This window comes from Pempheris klunzingeri, chromosome 6 (assembly GCF_042242105.1).
Source record: "Pempheris klunzingeri isolate RE-2024b chromosome 6, fPemKlu1.hap1, whole genome shotgun sequence".
In the NCBI taxonomy this organism is placed as follows: domain Eukaryota; kingdom Metazoa; phylum Chordata; class Actinopteri; order Acropomatiformes; family Pempheridae; genus Pempheris; species Pempheris klunzingeri.
The window spans coordinates 4,624,312-4,639,829 of NC_092017.1; the positions used below are offsets into that span (position 1 = coordinate 4,624,312).

General features: G+C 43.2%; 1 protein-coding gene across 3 annotated transcripts in view; it reads right to left on the reverse strand.

Annotated features, from left to right (window-relative positions):
• The window catches only part of pbx1b (pre-B-cell leukemia homeobox 1b), a 52,314-nt gene that overhangs the window by 4,536 nt on the left and 32,260 nt on the right, over nucleotides 1–15,518 (reverse strand). For 2 of the 3 annotated variants that reach the window (XM_070831929.1, XM_070831928.1), the window contains exons 3-6: nucleotides 7,374–7,618; nucleotides 5,264–5,454; nucleotides 3,008–3,143; nucleotides 1,441–1,600 (exon numbers count right to left, since the gene is read on the reverse strand). In XM_070831929.1, the coding sequence (XP_070688030.1) occupies nucleotides 1,441–1,600; nucleotides 3,008–3,143; nucleotides 5,264–5,454; nucleotides 7,374–7,618 (732 nt within the window). The remainder of the gene's footprint in view (nucleotides 1–1,440; nucleotides 1,601–3,007; nucleotides 3,144–5,263; nucleotides 5,455–7,373; nucleotides 7,619–15,518) is intronic. The other variant, XM_070831930.1, reaches the window with a different exon arrangement.

Genomic DNA, 15,518 nt, shown 5'->3' on the forward strand with positions numbered 1-15,518 from the left:
AGGGAGCAGTCGAATCACAGAGAGACAGAGAGCAAGCGGGCTAAGCAAGTCGGCCGGTCCAGGCAGCGGCCTGGAGGAGCACCATGCAGAGGTTAGCTAGCAGCCGCACAGGCTCCGTTAGATGAGAGGAACAGAGTCGAGAAGAAAGCTAATGGACACAGGAGGAGGGCAGGAGGGATGAAGCCGTCACCCGACACAAGAGGTGTTTGTGTCAGGTATAGGCCTCTACCTCCAAACACAGAAACAAGCAAGTCATTTTCTACGTTAGCGCTCTTAAGGTGTTATTCATAGCTACGTTACAAACAGGAGAAAAGAAGAATGGAAAAAGCAGTCCAAATGCCCTCGGTTGCTGTCTCACTCAAGGCCATATTCTAAATCTCATTTCATTTAAGTTAAGCTTAATTCAGAGCTGAGCTCGGAGTGTGTTTAGCCTAGCTTAGCACAAACACTCGACGCAAGGGGAAACTGCTAGCCTAGCTCAGGCAAATGTGGCCAAATGAACCTTCCGACACAATTTAGGGGATTTCCAAATGTATACAACAGGATGCGACATGTAAATAAATCAGCTTTTGGGGTGGTTTAAGTTTGTATATTTCATGTTTTCAATTTTTATTTTCATTTGTCAGCTAGCTGTTTGCTTTAGCTTCCCATGCTTGTTCCATGCTAAACTAGACTTGTTTCTGGTTCTGACCCCTGGTAAGACAGCAAGTACACACATTCCTGAAAAGAACGGACTGTAGGTTTATTCTGTTTATATTTATTTATTTAGTATTGTCAACAAACATCATAAAAAGACCCCAAATTAACAATACATTAGTCTATTGTTCTATATGCCCTGACTGAATAGAAACTACAGATGTGTACTGATGTGTCTTTAATAGGTTTTGGGAAACAATGGGGCTCTATGGCACTGAGGAAGAAGATACATCAGGCAGTGTTTGTTAGTAAAGTCAATTCATTGTTGGTTTTGTCTTTCTATGTGATTTGTTGACAATAAGATAATAAAAAAAACACCACCAGACCTATCGTTTGAATGTCAGTGCAGCAGAACGTGATTAACACAGAGTTAAACAGTCATACATGAAGAATCTGATTAATTGAGATGAAGACAAAGGGATAGTAAGCATAGGGAGACTTGGCATGGGGCTCAGGTTGGCTAATCTCTGACACAGCTTTTCTCTACAGGGGTAGTTGTGTTTGTCAAGTGGAAAAGTTTGACCTGTTTAATGTAATAATGGTGCATTACCAGGTGATAGACATGGTCGTCGTACAAGAACTGCCTTTTAGATTGTCCTAACTCTTTTATTCCTTACTAACCACCAGCACCAGCATTGAAATAGCCTCAAACTGATATACTGCAATAGTTGCTTGGTTCTAGTGATGCAAAGAGTGGAGGTACATGGCTAATAGCTGAGCAGAGCCAGGGACTTCCTGTCTCACCTGCAGAGTTTGGAGTTGAGGGTGAATTTGCTTGGCTTCCATGTGAGGATGCATTAGCCGCATTGACGGCAGTTCTTGCAGCATACATGTTGGCTTCTTCTTGGAACTTACCAATGTTTTTCTTGTATCTGATTCTTTTATTCCCAAACCAGTTGGAAACCTGAACAGACAAACAAGAGAATATAGTTTAGTCCTCATGAAATCGCAACATACAGAGCCTCTCCACATTCGCAAAATAAGGGTATTCCTAAGCTTGCTTGGCCTTATTGGCATGTGCAACACTGCAGAGAGCCTCTGTCAGAGGTAGGGGCTACATAGACTGGTGCTGTGAATCTGCATTAGTGCCAGAATGGAATGATTGCCAATAACAGTCTCATTATGTCACCATGACTGCAGCTATCATCAGAACTCACGCAAGCACCAATCAGTCAACATCCGCTAACACCCATTACTGCTAATGGACTCCCAGATGAAGCCAGGGGGGTAATCCCAGCGCTAATGATAAACAACATTAAAATGAAAACCAAATCAATCCTGCAAAGTTTCCAATACACAGAGTAGGTAAACATTCTCCTTTATTATGGCCAGGAAACGGAAACTCTACAAATCATTCAGCCACTGAGCAGCTTCCACAATCAGGCCCAGATGCATCCTCAAATCACTTGGTATAAATTAATGAAACCAATTGAGAAAACAATCCATTCCCAAATGATGGATTCAAAACACAAACTGCTGTTTACCTTGGTGTTGTCATTGCTTTCCTTTTTATCAATTCACACAGGATTGAAACAACTTGAGCACTAGAATGCAAAGATGGAAAAAAACAAGGTGCCGAAATATTTGAGTCTTTTTGCTCATCAGCAGCACTGGCACAAACATCTCAAGTGTCTTTAGATGTTTGGTAAATGAGATTTATAGAAAATCCTCAATTCACTGGACATGCCTCAAATGACTGCAGTGCTAATGGTCTCAGTTGCTTACTTCCACACAAAGTAGGGCTAAAACTAATTCATTCACCTACTGATTTTTTTCCAACAAATTCATAGTTTGGGCAATTTTTTTTTATATTTTTTTACTTGTAGCCAAACACATTCATTTTATAATATGAAACAAAGAATTTTACATGAATTATCAAAAGAGGGGATTCAGTTGTGTCCATTTTGTGTCAGAGTTCACAGAGGTACTTTTACCAACTGTGTATTTTGTGTAACAAGAAAACTTGTTCCACTGTAGGATGGGACTCAGTCAGAGCTGTGACAGCCGTGGTCTCTTTAGCTTGTGTTACTTCAATAGAAACAAACAGTCATTGGTCAAAAATAGCTTTGTCTGGTTTGAATCAGAAGACAACAAAGTTACGACATGGCATATTTATACTCTGAGTCCTTTGTTGTCTCACTGAAAGCTACTGCTAAAAGATTAGAGGAGCTGTCTGTACTCATGACAGTCAGAGAACTTATTATTAGGTTACTTGCCAAGACGCTCACAGCTGCGTCACATTAGAAATCGTGCTTGTCTCACTGTTCCGTGTACAGTAGCCTTCCTACAGGTGGTGTGGTGTGGGGTGTACCTGGGCCACCGTGATGGCGCACTTCTTTGCCAGCTCTTCTTTAGCCTCCTCACTGGGGTAGGGGTTACTGAGGTGCGAGTAGAAATACTCGTTCAGGATCTCTGTTGCCTGCTTGTTGAAGTTTCGTCTTTTCCGTCTGCAAAAAGAGCATCACAAGTTCAAGAAGCTTGTTTGCATTGATCACAACATCAATCCCAGTGTCTTTTTTGATGCCACCACTAGGAGTCACTAAAGTCAAAAAATCAGAGAAAATCCACAGGGGCTTTAAAACTGAAATACTTTAAACAAGAAGTGATCAAATTTGTCTTTGCACAAGTTTTATTCACTTCATGGCTTTCTTCCAGACTCCAAAAATGACATCCTGGTAGTTTGACCCAGCTAGACACAATGCTACTCTCAATCATGTAAACTCAAGCTGTTGGATTGATAGTGTACTGGTCTTTTAATAACATGGTTTGCCTTCCTGGTCCTTGCTTTGTGAAAACCTCTACCTCACTAGGAGCTTTGAATTCAGCAGCGGTTTTGCTTTGAGACATTTTGTCAAGAGAACAATTTGGCCCAGAACTGCTTCACTGTTTATGAGCACTGGAAAAAAAAATAGAATAAGCAGCAGCAATAAGAACTCGCAGAGGGCCATTACAACCCACTCAAAATCCTGCTTTAGTTTGTTTTAGCTGTTGAAAAGCCAAAACAATTCAAAGTCTGTGGGTGAACATTTGAAAACAGACAGGTTTAATGGCAATATGTGCCGATAATCAGATATATAAAAAAATTAAGTTTAAAAAAAACCGATATCTAAAAAGCATTTACTTGAAATTGCGTTTCTGGCCACCTGATGAAAGCACAACATTCACTCCACTAAGTCCTGAGGGAATTATCTGGCTCTTTAGCTGCTAAATGCTCCACTATGTTCACCAGGTAGTTGCTAACTTAGTGTTCAGTGGGTTTATCAGAGCGCTTTTGCTGAGAACAGCTGCCTGCTGTGTCTGGAGACAGAGCTTAATGGAGCCTGTGAGACTGAACCAACACAGTAAAACTATGGCCTGTAAAACCAAAACAGCGAGCTGAAAGACCCTAAAAAGGCCCACACAGCTGAGTCAGGGGGTAATTCTCTCTGGGCTCGTCACTAACGAGTGAACCCCTTCACATTATCCACTACCATTTCATCCATTGCGAATATAAACATATTAATCAGAGCTGCCTTCATTTTAAGGAATGTATCAAAAAGCTTTGATGTCTAAATCAAAATTCAGGCATCATATTTGACAATAGCATAAAAAAATGTTGCTAGTTTCTTATAAAAGAAATCTGACTCTGAGATAATAGTACACAGATAATCCAAGTAAAATCTTAGTATCCCAGCATGCTAAATGTAGATGAAATACTAACATAATTTTTTCCAAGCCCCCCCCCCGCACACACACAAACACACAACACCTTAAAGCAGACAGATGTCATACGCTGATGCCCATGCGTTGACTGACCCTCTGTCTCCTGCACCTATCAGGTCATGTCTGCATGTGCCACATCTAACGAGGGCTTTACATAAGCTGCAGGGAAACCCTGTAAAATCTCTATGCATGTATCCACCGGTGAGGAGATTTGTGCTAAAATCTCTGTCCCACACTCCAAACGCCTGCTTGAGAATATGTAAATGTGCTCAGCATGGGTTCCAGCAGCCAGTAGATTAATCGGCGGAGCCGAGCATGGCAGTGCCTCTCAACCAGTGAAAGCTTTGCTCTTCCTCTCCCTTCCCCTTCCCCTCGCTACTGCACCACCACAATCATTTGCAAGAGAATAGATAGGGAGCTTTGTAAGGGAGCGCATGCCTCATTTAAATGTTATGCCTCCAACTCAGACTTTGAGCGACATTTATCCTTGGAGAAATGTATGCAAATCCAAAACACGCATCAAAAGGAACAAGCGATTACATTAAAAAAGGGAAACAGTTAGCGTTATGGAGCACGCAGGGAACTCTTATTGGCCAGTGTTGCTTTGCAGGCTATGCTGGTCCAAATGGCATCTATAGATGCAAACCGGCCCAGTGTGTGTGGCAAGTAACAAAACAGCATGTGTTACAGCATGTTTATGGCATGATAGGCCTCCTACATCTGCCATTCATATGGATATCAGGCTGAGAGGGAAGCGCGTGATGATTTGCGGCGCAGTTGAATTGGGAGGTTATTTGCAGCGCGGAGCATGGTGTTCGCAGAATGGAAATGTGCAAACACACCCACCGTATACAAGGACACACACCTGGCATCGAGGAAGCGGGAGCGCAGGATCATGACGGCCTCGCAGGTGCTCTGCTTAAGCTGCATCTGGATGGAGCTGAACTTGCGGTGAATGATGTTCACCATGCGCTCGATCTCTTTGGGCGAAATTGGCCGCGTGCGAGACTGCTCCCGCAACAGGTTCATCACGTGGGTGGTGAATTCGTTACACGCCTGTAATGAGGACACACACATTCACACAGGAATGAATCGAAAAGTATACAAAAACACTTCCCCTAAGGTCAAAAAAACTGTGAATGAGACTTTAATTTGTCTATTGCAGAAGCGCACATCTGCACACACACACACACGCACACACACACACACACACACACACAATGACAAACAGTGTTTAAAATTCACAGATGAGAGGTATCTAAAAAAAAACAAAAATCCAGCTTAATGTAGTTCTGGAGCAAAGCTATCTCACAAAGCCAAGGGGGAATATAAGCACTGATATATTTCATATTTAACAGAAGTGGTGATGGCAGCGTGTTGAGAGGAACCAATGACAGCTGTTCCCTTCTCAGACGCACACTTTCACAGCATAGCCACCCTGAGAGACGAACATGCCACAACGTTTCATTCATCCCCCCTGTGTGACACCAGGCGTGAATCTGCCACGATATTACACTCCGACTCTGTGTCTCTTACTGTCTCCTCTTCTTTATTTCTTCTTCTCCTGTCGATCTCTCTCTGGATTTAGCCGTGTCAGGCTTTGTCTGTGTCTGTCTATCTGCGTGTTCATCTGTCTTACTCACATTCATCTGAAAGCGATACTATTGTCATGAATGCATCGGTTATCAAGGCAATGAGAGCAAATCATCCCCCCTCCAACAGACTTTCAAGACTATACTTGGAATACACACAGAGGCACACAACAGACTGCATATGCTGGACTATTCTGGGGTGAAAACACAATCTAAAGTGAATTCTTACTGACAGTGATGTATAATGAGGAAACATTTGAGGCTACAAGGGTTGCCACCTGATTTAAGGCAGATCCTGGCTTGGTGAGAACCAGATGATATAAGCAGCCTGTGAAATCTATGTTAACACAGACATTCATTGACTCTGTATGGTTTGTATTATTCTGCAGGTCAGAGATGTCCAGATACTAGAAGTATTGGATAAATCTTTAGTGGAAAAATGACCATCACTCTTCATCAAAAGTCTTGTTTTGTCCAATCAGTAGAACAAATCAGTTTGCTATCAAATAGGGCGAAAATAGCAGCAAATCCTCACAAGTGAGTAGGTGACATTAGGGAACTTTCTATATTTTTACTTGAAACACTTTGTCTAGAATTGACTGGCTGTTTCAGCTCTCTCCGTGTCCTAATGCTGTATTCTGTAAGACACACGTCCTCTGTGGTTGCTAGTAAAGCTGTATTGTTTGTATAAAATGTAATTAGGACAAGTGCCACTCAACCTGTGGGAGCTGTAGTTCATCCTTTGTAGCTCTGGAGGAGACAAGAATGAGAAAGTGACCCGAGAAGAGCTGAAACAATTAGTCAACCATTAGGCAGAAAATATAACAATTGAAAACCAAAAACAACTGTGAGGATTTGCAGCTTTTCTCTGTTTCATTGTACATTTAATATCGTCTGGACCGTTACAGACATTCTGGAGGGTTCTTATACAGATGAAACTGATAATGGAAATAATGGAGCTGCAGCCCTCAGCCAGCCCTTGTGATGCCACAAGGGTTCTCTTGGCTTGGGCTTGAAAAAATATGAACTTTTAAAGGAAAGCCTGAATTAAAACCTGGGGTGTGGAGGCATTTACCAGGCAAGGAGGGTCTAACAAACAGATGTAATCCAGTGGGATCATGGGCAATGTAGGCTGCAGAGCTGTCGGCTCATACCCCACACTAGGGCCTAAAGGTTAAGATGTCTCAGCCTTTGCCACATCAGTTTCTCTTTTAAATGTCGTTCCCCAACTTGTTTCTGGGTTCTTTTGCTGTTGTTACTAAACATTTGAGGGCAGTTTTCTTGTCTGAACGCTTCAGTGTCAGAAAACAGCCTCAGATGGTGAAATAAAATGTGACAACCATCAGTACAGAGCGTTACCCTTCCTCCAGTACTTTTCCTCACCTGTTCGTACTTCTCCAGCTCTGTGTGGTAGATCTGTCTGATCTGGGTCAGCTTGGCCCTGTAGTCAGAGTGCTCTGCGGAATTGTCCACCCCCGCCGCCCCTGAGGCCGCCGCCGCAGCGGCCGCCGCCGCCGAACCTCCGCCTTTCTCCGGACCGGAGACGCCCTCCGCCAGCAGCATGTTGTCCAGCCGCATGAGCTGGGGATCCGGGGGTTCCTCCTCCTGGGCTCCGCGGATACTCAGCACTGCAATGACAGGACGAGGTCAGAGGTCAGTCATAAAGGTCACACCTACAGTGGCGTGATGCACCGTAACAAGCTGTCAGCTGACTGCACGGCTGACACCGCTGAGCTGCACCCGCACATTCACCCACTCAGTGAGACTGGTGCAGTATGTTGAAGCGCACAGGCTGCTGGTGAAGAGTATGTGGACAAATCATCTCAGTAAAGGAGAGGATTAAACAATGAAGCACCTCTACAGCACTGCAGAGCCAAACTGGTTTAACCCTTATTAATTAGGGTAAAAAACACAACTTTCTCCAGAAATGCAGCTTGATAGCATTTTACAAATCAATGTTAACAACAAAGGAACTGTGTCTTCAAACGTAACCCAAATGCTTTACTTCTGCCAAATAATAATAATTTCCTATCAGTGGCATCGGGCTCACGTATGAACCCCTTTTCACTTTTGCCCGTAAAAATCCAGTCATCTGCTCGCCCATATTAAGTAGATGGCTGATTTAACTAGAGCTGCGACAATTAGTCTGTTCACCAATTCTTTAATCTACTGTTCATGTGACAGTAAACTCAGTCATTTGGGGTTTTGGACAAAACAAGACATTTTTCAGATATAAGTGTAGATAATACTGGCTGGCATATAGCAGAACAACAGAAAATGAGCAGAGAATGAGGATTATTAATCATCCTTTAATATTAAATTCCAATTGACATCTTTCAATTTGAAGTATTCCACACTGCAATAAATGGTCATCTTGAGACTCTTCAGCAGTGTGGACGGATACCTCTGCCTCCCACTAGAGGTCTCCCTTGCCATTCTTAAGAAGATTCAAGTCCCACCTTCCATTTTCTGAGGTGAGAACACTCCCAGACTCTGACTCTTCCTCCTCCATCTGAGAACCATCCATTTCTATATAAAAGCACCTTCTCCTGTGTGATCCTGCCGCTGCTCGGATCCAAATTGATCCCAGAGTGGACATCGAAAGCACATCGACGGCAGCCGACATCATCGTCACGGGGCCTTGGCCACAGCGCTAACAAAGGCTGTGACTCTGTGACTTTACGCCCCGCGTGTGTCGATAGCCATTTAAAACGTTACCATTTGTCATTTGTCTCATTGTCATTGAATGAGAAGGGACAGGCAGGGAGCACTTCATTAATTCAGAGACAATGGGAGTGCTTGGTGCATTAACCCCAGACTGCTGTCCGGGCTGGTAGGCCTGGGCAGGGGGTCACTGGGATGAGAGTGACGCCTGCTGTACTGGTGGAGGAAGAGGAGGGGGCTCCCTCAGTAACCCCCCTTCCTCCTGACTTTAAGTGGAAGGGAAATGCAAATATGGCAACTGTTGGCGAGTGGAAGAGGTCAGGGGTTCAGGCCACAGGCTCAGCGGGAGGTAGATTGAGTGTGGGAGGAGTGTTGGAGGAGGAGGTGGGGGGTGGGGTAGGGTGTCTCTTGGGATGGCGGGACTGTACAAACATCCTGTCTCATTACCCAGACTCCTTCATCACTCCTGTAATGTATGGATGAGCTCGGAGGGGATAATCTCGGATGGCTTCACAGCCGCCTTACCTCTGCACCACTGCGACTGCAGCCGCGTTATGACCCGATCAAACCTGCTCCATCAGAAACTCTAAACCCGCCTGTCCGCTTTCGTTAACGTACTTCAGCAGAGGCCCCCACTGCTCCCCGGCTCCTAAACTCTCCAGTACGGAGAGGCAGTTTTTCTCCATAGTTACCACCTCATAAATACCAGACTGAAGTGGGTGTTAAAATGAGAGCACACCACAATATCCCATGCAGGAAAATGAGCTGCACTTTCTGGAAGTCATTTTCAGAGGGAAAACAACTCATAGCAGCAGATACTCAAAGAGGAAGACAGAAAACTGACAATTTTGACGAAAGCGCACCATAAGAAGCTGCATTTAGTATTCAAGCGAGGAGTGAAAATGGGTTACAAGTTTCAGAAGATTCACAGAACGTCTAAGCCTCTTGCTTTGGATAACTCACCTGACCCTGTAAACTGAATACAGGGGTAGGAGAAAAAAATGTCACAAAATACTAAAGTAAAAGCAAAACTCAAAGAGCGCCAGCAAATAAAGGGGAGGAAGCTCTTCTCAGATGCTTCTACTGAAAAAGAGAGGCCAGATTTCTTCCCAAACTCATAAAACGTTTCGACTGTCAAATGAAAATGGAACATAAAAATCCCTGTGTCCACAGAAACGATTCGATTCACGTCTGCCAAGTTCCAGCTTAACATTCATGAAGTGTTTATTTTACTTGGCTTGAAGCACCTCCAACATCAGTCTTATAAGAACAGCTGTTGCAGAGAAGGTCATTCCTTAGGAGATCTCTTGGAAGGCAAAGAGAAAAAACACTAGTAGGCTGACTTTTTTTTTTTTAGAAAGAATGGAATAAGAAAGGTCACGGACAAATAGAAAGCAAATGACTGCGCTCAAAAGGACTAAGCTATTCAAAGCCGAGCACTGTCCTCAAAATAAATAGGTAAACGTGTCTTAAACTGACAATTAACACAAACTGCAACATGATCCCCAGGCCTTGCTTGTTGACATGTGTACACCCTCGCTAATCAGCCGCATATCACATCCGCCGCTCGTACGCAGCCCAGATCCCAGCTCCAGTCTTGCTGCTGATCCAGCTGTCTTGGAGAGCATCTGTCAGGAGGGACCCAAGAAGGAACAATGCATTACGCCATGTTGGCTGTGTACTGTCATCCCTCATTGACAGCACATTGTCACACTTACACAGTGTCCTCTGAGCTGGGAACAAGCTAAGTAGCTGCTGCCTATAATATCAGCTCTTCCTGCTGCCTCTTATCATACAATCTGAAGGGAACCTGATCCGAGTGGGGTTAATGTGGATTCTGCGGAAAGGATGCAACGGTGCTCATTTTTAATTTAATCAGTGTGATCCCCTCTAACGATGACAGACTTAATGGTAACAATCACTTGCCTTGCGATCGGGTAGATACATGGAGAAAACTGCAGACCTGCAGTGTTTGGAATGTGATGGAAGCAAATGATGATTTATTTATTCCACCCTGAACCTAAAGCACATAATTAAAACCATGGAGGGATTATCTCAAACAAATAAAATTAATAAAGAAAAGAAAGGGATAATGTGCCTCCATAAAATTGGCTTTGCTGTGGGTCATAATTACACGACTCAGTGAGGGCCACTTTATTGGCTAATGGCAGCCTAATTGATTCATCCTAATGTTTTTCGAGCCTTGAGTCTGCTGGGCACTCCCTGTCCAATAGTGCTGGTGAACTTACTTAGCCACCCGCAGACAAACACTGAAGGTTCTCCCAGGGATAAACAATCATATTTGTGTATGTGTGCCTGTGTGATTCGGACCCCCCTCCCCCTCAGCGAACACACATTTTCTGTATGTCTCTAATGGATGCCATTTCCCTCTTGGAGGCGTTTCAAAGATGGCTTGTTGTCAGTCGATGCCTTATTCCTCCCTGCTGTTGTTGACAAGCAATTCTCCCAAAGAGGCAGGAGCGGGGCTTTATTGCTTCGCTTTATTTTGTACGTTAATACGAATAAAAACGTTAGATCCTTACACTGGCTCTGGCTGTGGATGGATTTACTAACAACATACAGGATGTACGACTGTGGCATAATGTTGGGAGGAAACCGCTACATGTGTTTACGGCGTAAAAGCATCTCTGCGAGGACGGACCGGGTCAGGATGGGTGTGCACTGGTCGCTGGTTTCACTGCTGTGTGTATACACAGCGAGACAAAATGTCACAGGACAAGGAAAGTAAACTGGAACAGAGGAACATGACATTTATTTAACCCCTCCGTATCTGGCCTTTTGCAAATCAAATAGATATTTAATAAAAGCTCAGGGCAACTGGCTTTTGGGGAGGTGGATGTTTAACTTGTTTATCTGGAAATATTTATTTCATTCCCATTCAGCTGAAGGAAAAGGCTTTTAGTTTTTTAGTATAAGCTTGGAATATCATGCTCAGAGATGATTTACGTCCCTATTTGGGGGAGAGCGGCTCGCCTACAACCCCACCCCCCACTCCAATTGCTTGTATTCAGCAAGCACATATGTAACATTCTCTGTTCCCCATATAATAGTCACTGGAGAGGATTGGCTCATAGCCTCATATGAAGATGGGTGTGGGTATTAAAATATTAATTAAACTACTAGCAACTCTGAGTTTGGGGTGAATCTTAATTGAACAAAGACCAGAGAATAAACTCTCTCTGCAGAGGAATGAACCGTGGCAAAACAAAAGTGGGTTGGCAGCCTGAGGCTAGCATCATAACTAGCTTCTTTGGAGAAATGTTATCACTGGAGAAGGACGCAGGTCTGTTGTAGATTGTCACATCCTCTCGCTGTATTTGACAGGGGTTCATAAATGTGAGAAATATTAAAATTGACAGCAAATACAAGCGAGGTCCAGGTCTAAAAATACACCTTTGAGTCAGTGACAATATTTGGGATCCTATCAAAAGCTTGTCAGGGGATTAAGACTTCTTCCAGGACACTGCTTGCATCTTCAGAATGATTCTGTTTTTTCATAGCATAACAATGCCAGACTCAAAGAGTTACAACACACCATGCTCTGCAGTCCAGATATCTTATCCTATCAGATTAACGGAAGCAAATGGCAGGCTGTCAGAAACCATTACCATATGTAATCCCCTTCTAGATTTCGAAGGCATGTCGACAGGGACTGTTGGCATGGCAGCCTGTCATGGCGATGGGGTGATTGTGGGAAAGCCTGATGTTTAATTAATGATGTTGGCCTGTTCTGTCACAGTTAGCGAGATGGACGGCCAAACATAAAGGCCTTTGACAGAGATTGGGTGCTTTGGTTCAAACTGGTGGACACCTTTGGAGGCCCTCCGTTCTGCACCCAGACGCTGAAATGCGATCCGTAGTGTTACATCACCAACAGCAGCACAGGGGGAGCTGGCCAAAAGTGACACGCGATGCCGGTCAGGTGACGGCATGTCCAGGCGGATCAACAACCGGCTGGCTTGACATTTCTAAAGAGCACTTTGATTAGAAAGGGCACGAGACTTCAAAGTCACAACCTGTGATCTTTTCATATCTGTTCTGTTGCCGAGCAGTATCACCCAGTACCAGCTCAGCTCCAACACAGCTTATTCGAACTTTCGCTGTGTCAGGTTTGTCTTTCCTGAGAAAAAAATCCATCTATATGACTTCAAACTACACAGGTGCAAACTGAGCTATCGTTGATCTGTTTGCTAAAGCTCAGTGCTGAACAGATAATCATGACACCAAAAAATGTGAGAAGTAATGTGAAGAAGCATTACAGATCCAACCATGTAGATGGAAGACAGGTGGCTAACGGTAGCACTGTTTGCTGTCTAGCAGTAACGTTAGCTTGTCACAGCAGCTGAACAGAGACACGTCTGTCTGAAACAGACTGTGTGGAAAGAGCTGTGCAAAAAGACAAACAGTAATTGGCATTGGCCATGAGCGCTAATATTTTATATCCATCATATCAAAGATGTTTTTCAAAACTGAGGGTATCTGGTATATTAGCTTTTTAAAATTATTATCGCCATTTGATAAGCTTGACAGCTATTCTGTAGTCAACTTCTTTGGTCCCTTAGAATAAGACTCATGATTTTATTTGGGTGGAAAAATATCTCAGCAGCACGATCATCATCTTCATTAGCTGTACTGATCAATTTGCAAGGATTATGCAAATAGTTCTGCATTCTAGATGCAGATTTGGAATATGCAAAAATAAAATTGTAAACTGACACTTAAAATAAAAGGCTAATAATAATAATAAAATGCTGTATCAGCAAATTTGAACAAACATTGCTTCCATGGCATCCTTTTAAATAAAAAAAAAATCACAAGATATCTGAATTGTTGCTGAATAATATATTTTGGAGCTGACCAATAAAAGCAGCATATGATAAAAAGAAATGTGTTTTTTCCCCAATAATATTCACCATGAAGTAAGAAACAGTTGTGATGTAATCTTGCCTCAAATAATCACTTCATGCTTAAAAACTTGACTTGGAAGCCAAACGCTTTTGCATAATTAACCCTTTCTGGTCAGGCTGCGGTCAGCCTGTCTGCTTGAATTTACACTGACAGCCCTGGCCCTATTTGTTTGCATTGGTGCTTCAGTGGGCACACTTCATTGTGGCTTCAGCAGTTAATAAATCACAGTAGAAGCCCCCTCTCTCGACGCCAGCCTGTGCTACGGTGGTCCTGTCACAAGGCAGGCACCAGCGCCGAAGCGACAGCTACATGCTAATTCAACATCGGCATAATTCATTATACAGTCGCAAGTGTACTGGAATGGAAAGAGAACCAACATACACCAGGAGGAAGACGACAGGCATCAAACTGTTAAATCCTGCTCCCCTTAAGTCCCCTCTGTTTGCCTTTGTAAAGACTCAAGTCTTTAAACTCCTGCCAGCAAAATAAAATCATACCTCACTCATTAGATATGCGCAAAAGGGGCTCTGGGCTGTGTAAAGAATAAAATAATTTTATTGCATTTACTTTCAAAGCGTAGACACAAAATCATTCATTCATTTTAAGGGAAAAGGTTAACAGACAACATCAAGGAGGTTAATGGACAATGGAGACAATTAAGAAGCAACTGAGCTACTTAACAGTGTTGTTGAAAAGAAATGTACCTTTTTATGAAATGTGGTAATCTATACAACCCCTTCCTGTAAGTCATACAAAAGCCAACGTATAAGGACATATCAAAAGGTAGAAAGGGAGCTATTGCACAAAAGGGGAAATTAACAAAAAGATAAAGAGTCAATTAAACCGATAAGGCCTTGTGCTCTTCAGAGGGTGAAAACCAAGAGGAGTGAAGCTGACAGCCTTCACATTAAAGCGCTTTGCTGCCTTCTCATCCTCTACGTGGCCCCTCCGCTTTGTAACCACCAGTTCAGAGGAGAAAGGAGCAGCATAGTCTTTGTTAAGAAACACTGATCACACACACTCCTGTCATCTGCAGATACCACTAATTAAGGTAATTAGATTAAGTTCCACCAAGGCCTTAGGGCCACTAGTAATGATGTAGTCTGTGGTACCGTGGACATACCCTTCCTTTATTACTTATCACTCACACTTGTTTAAATTAAACATTTTCCTTTAGATGAACGGAAGGCCTGACCCAATCTCCCTGTCTAATCTCATTGAAGTTAATACACCAACAGCCTCAGGCTCTCATCTTTAACTCATTCTGCTCTGCAGGGCCATAAAGAGAGCAAACAATCTTTTCAAAAAGAGTTTCAGTATTTTTGAGCCTTTCGGCTAGAGACCCTTCCCTTCTTGCGACCCCTCGTCACAGATGTCTATGAGCTGGCCAAAGAGTGATTTTCCCGTCTTTCCCGACAAATGATCCAGGATCTCACAAGAAAGATAAAAATGGTTTGAAAAAAAAAAGAATAGTCTCTTTGTGGTCTTCTCCAACTTCCATCTACTCTTGGCCATCATCTCATGACCCCTCAGATTTATTTTGGGGGTCCTGAGGTCGGGTTTGGGAGCCACTTCACTAAAGCACAAACCTGCCATTAACATATGTGGTCACAAGCAGTGGCCCCTGAAAGCTAGTTAGTATCAACAAATGCATTTTTTGCGTCATGGGCTAATTAAGGACACAAAACGGTGTGAACCCTCTAATAATAAAACTCAAAATTGAATAAATGTCATGCAGTCAGACTGAGATTTGGAATCCTGCTAAATTATGAATGTGTCTACAGTGTTGTGGACACGTCTGTAGCTGGAGCCAGTAGCATCTGTCAATGTCAGATTGTCTTTCCTGTTTTATTGGCTATGGCAATCTCTGGCTGGATGGTGACGATGACGCAAACACCAGCAGCAAAAGTTTAACTTGTCTTAACTTCTTCTGAT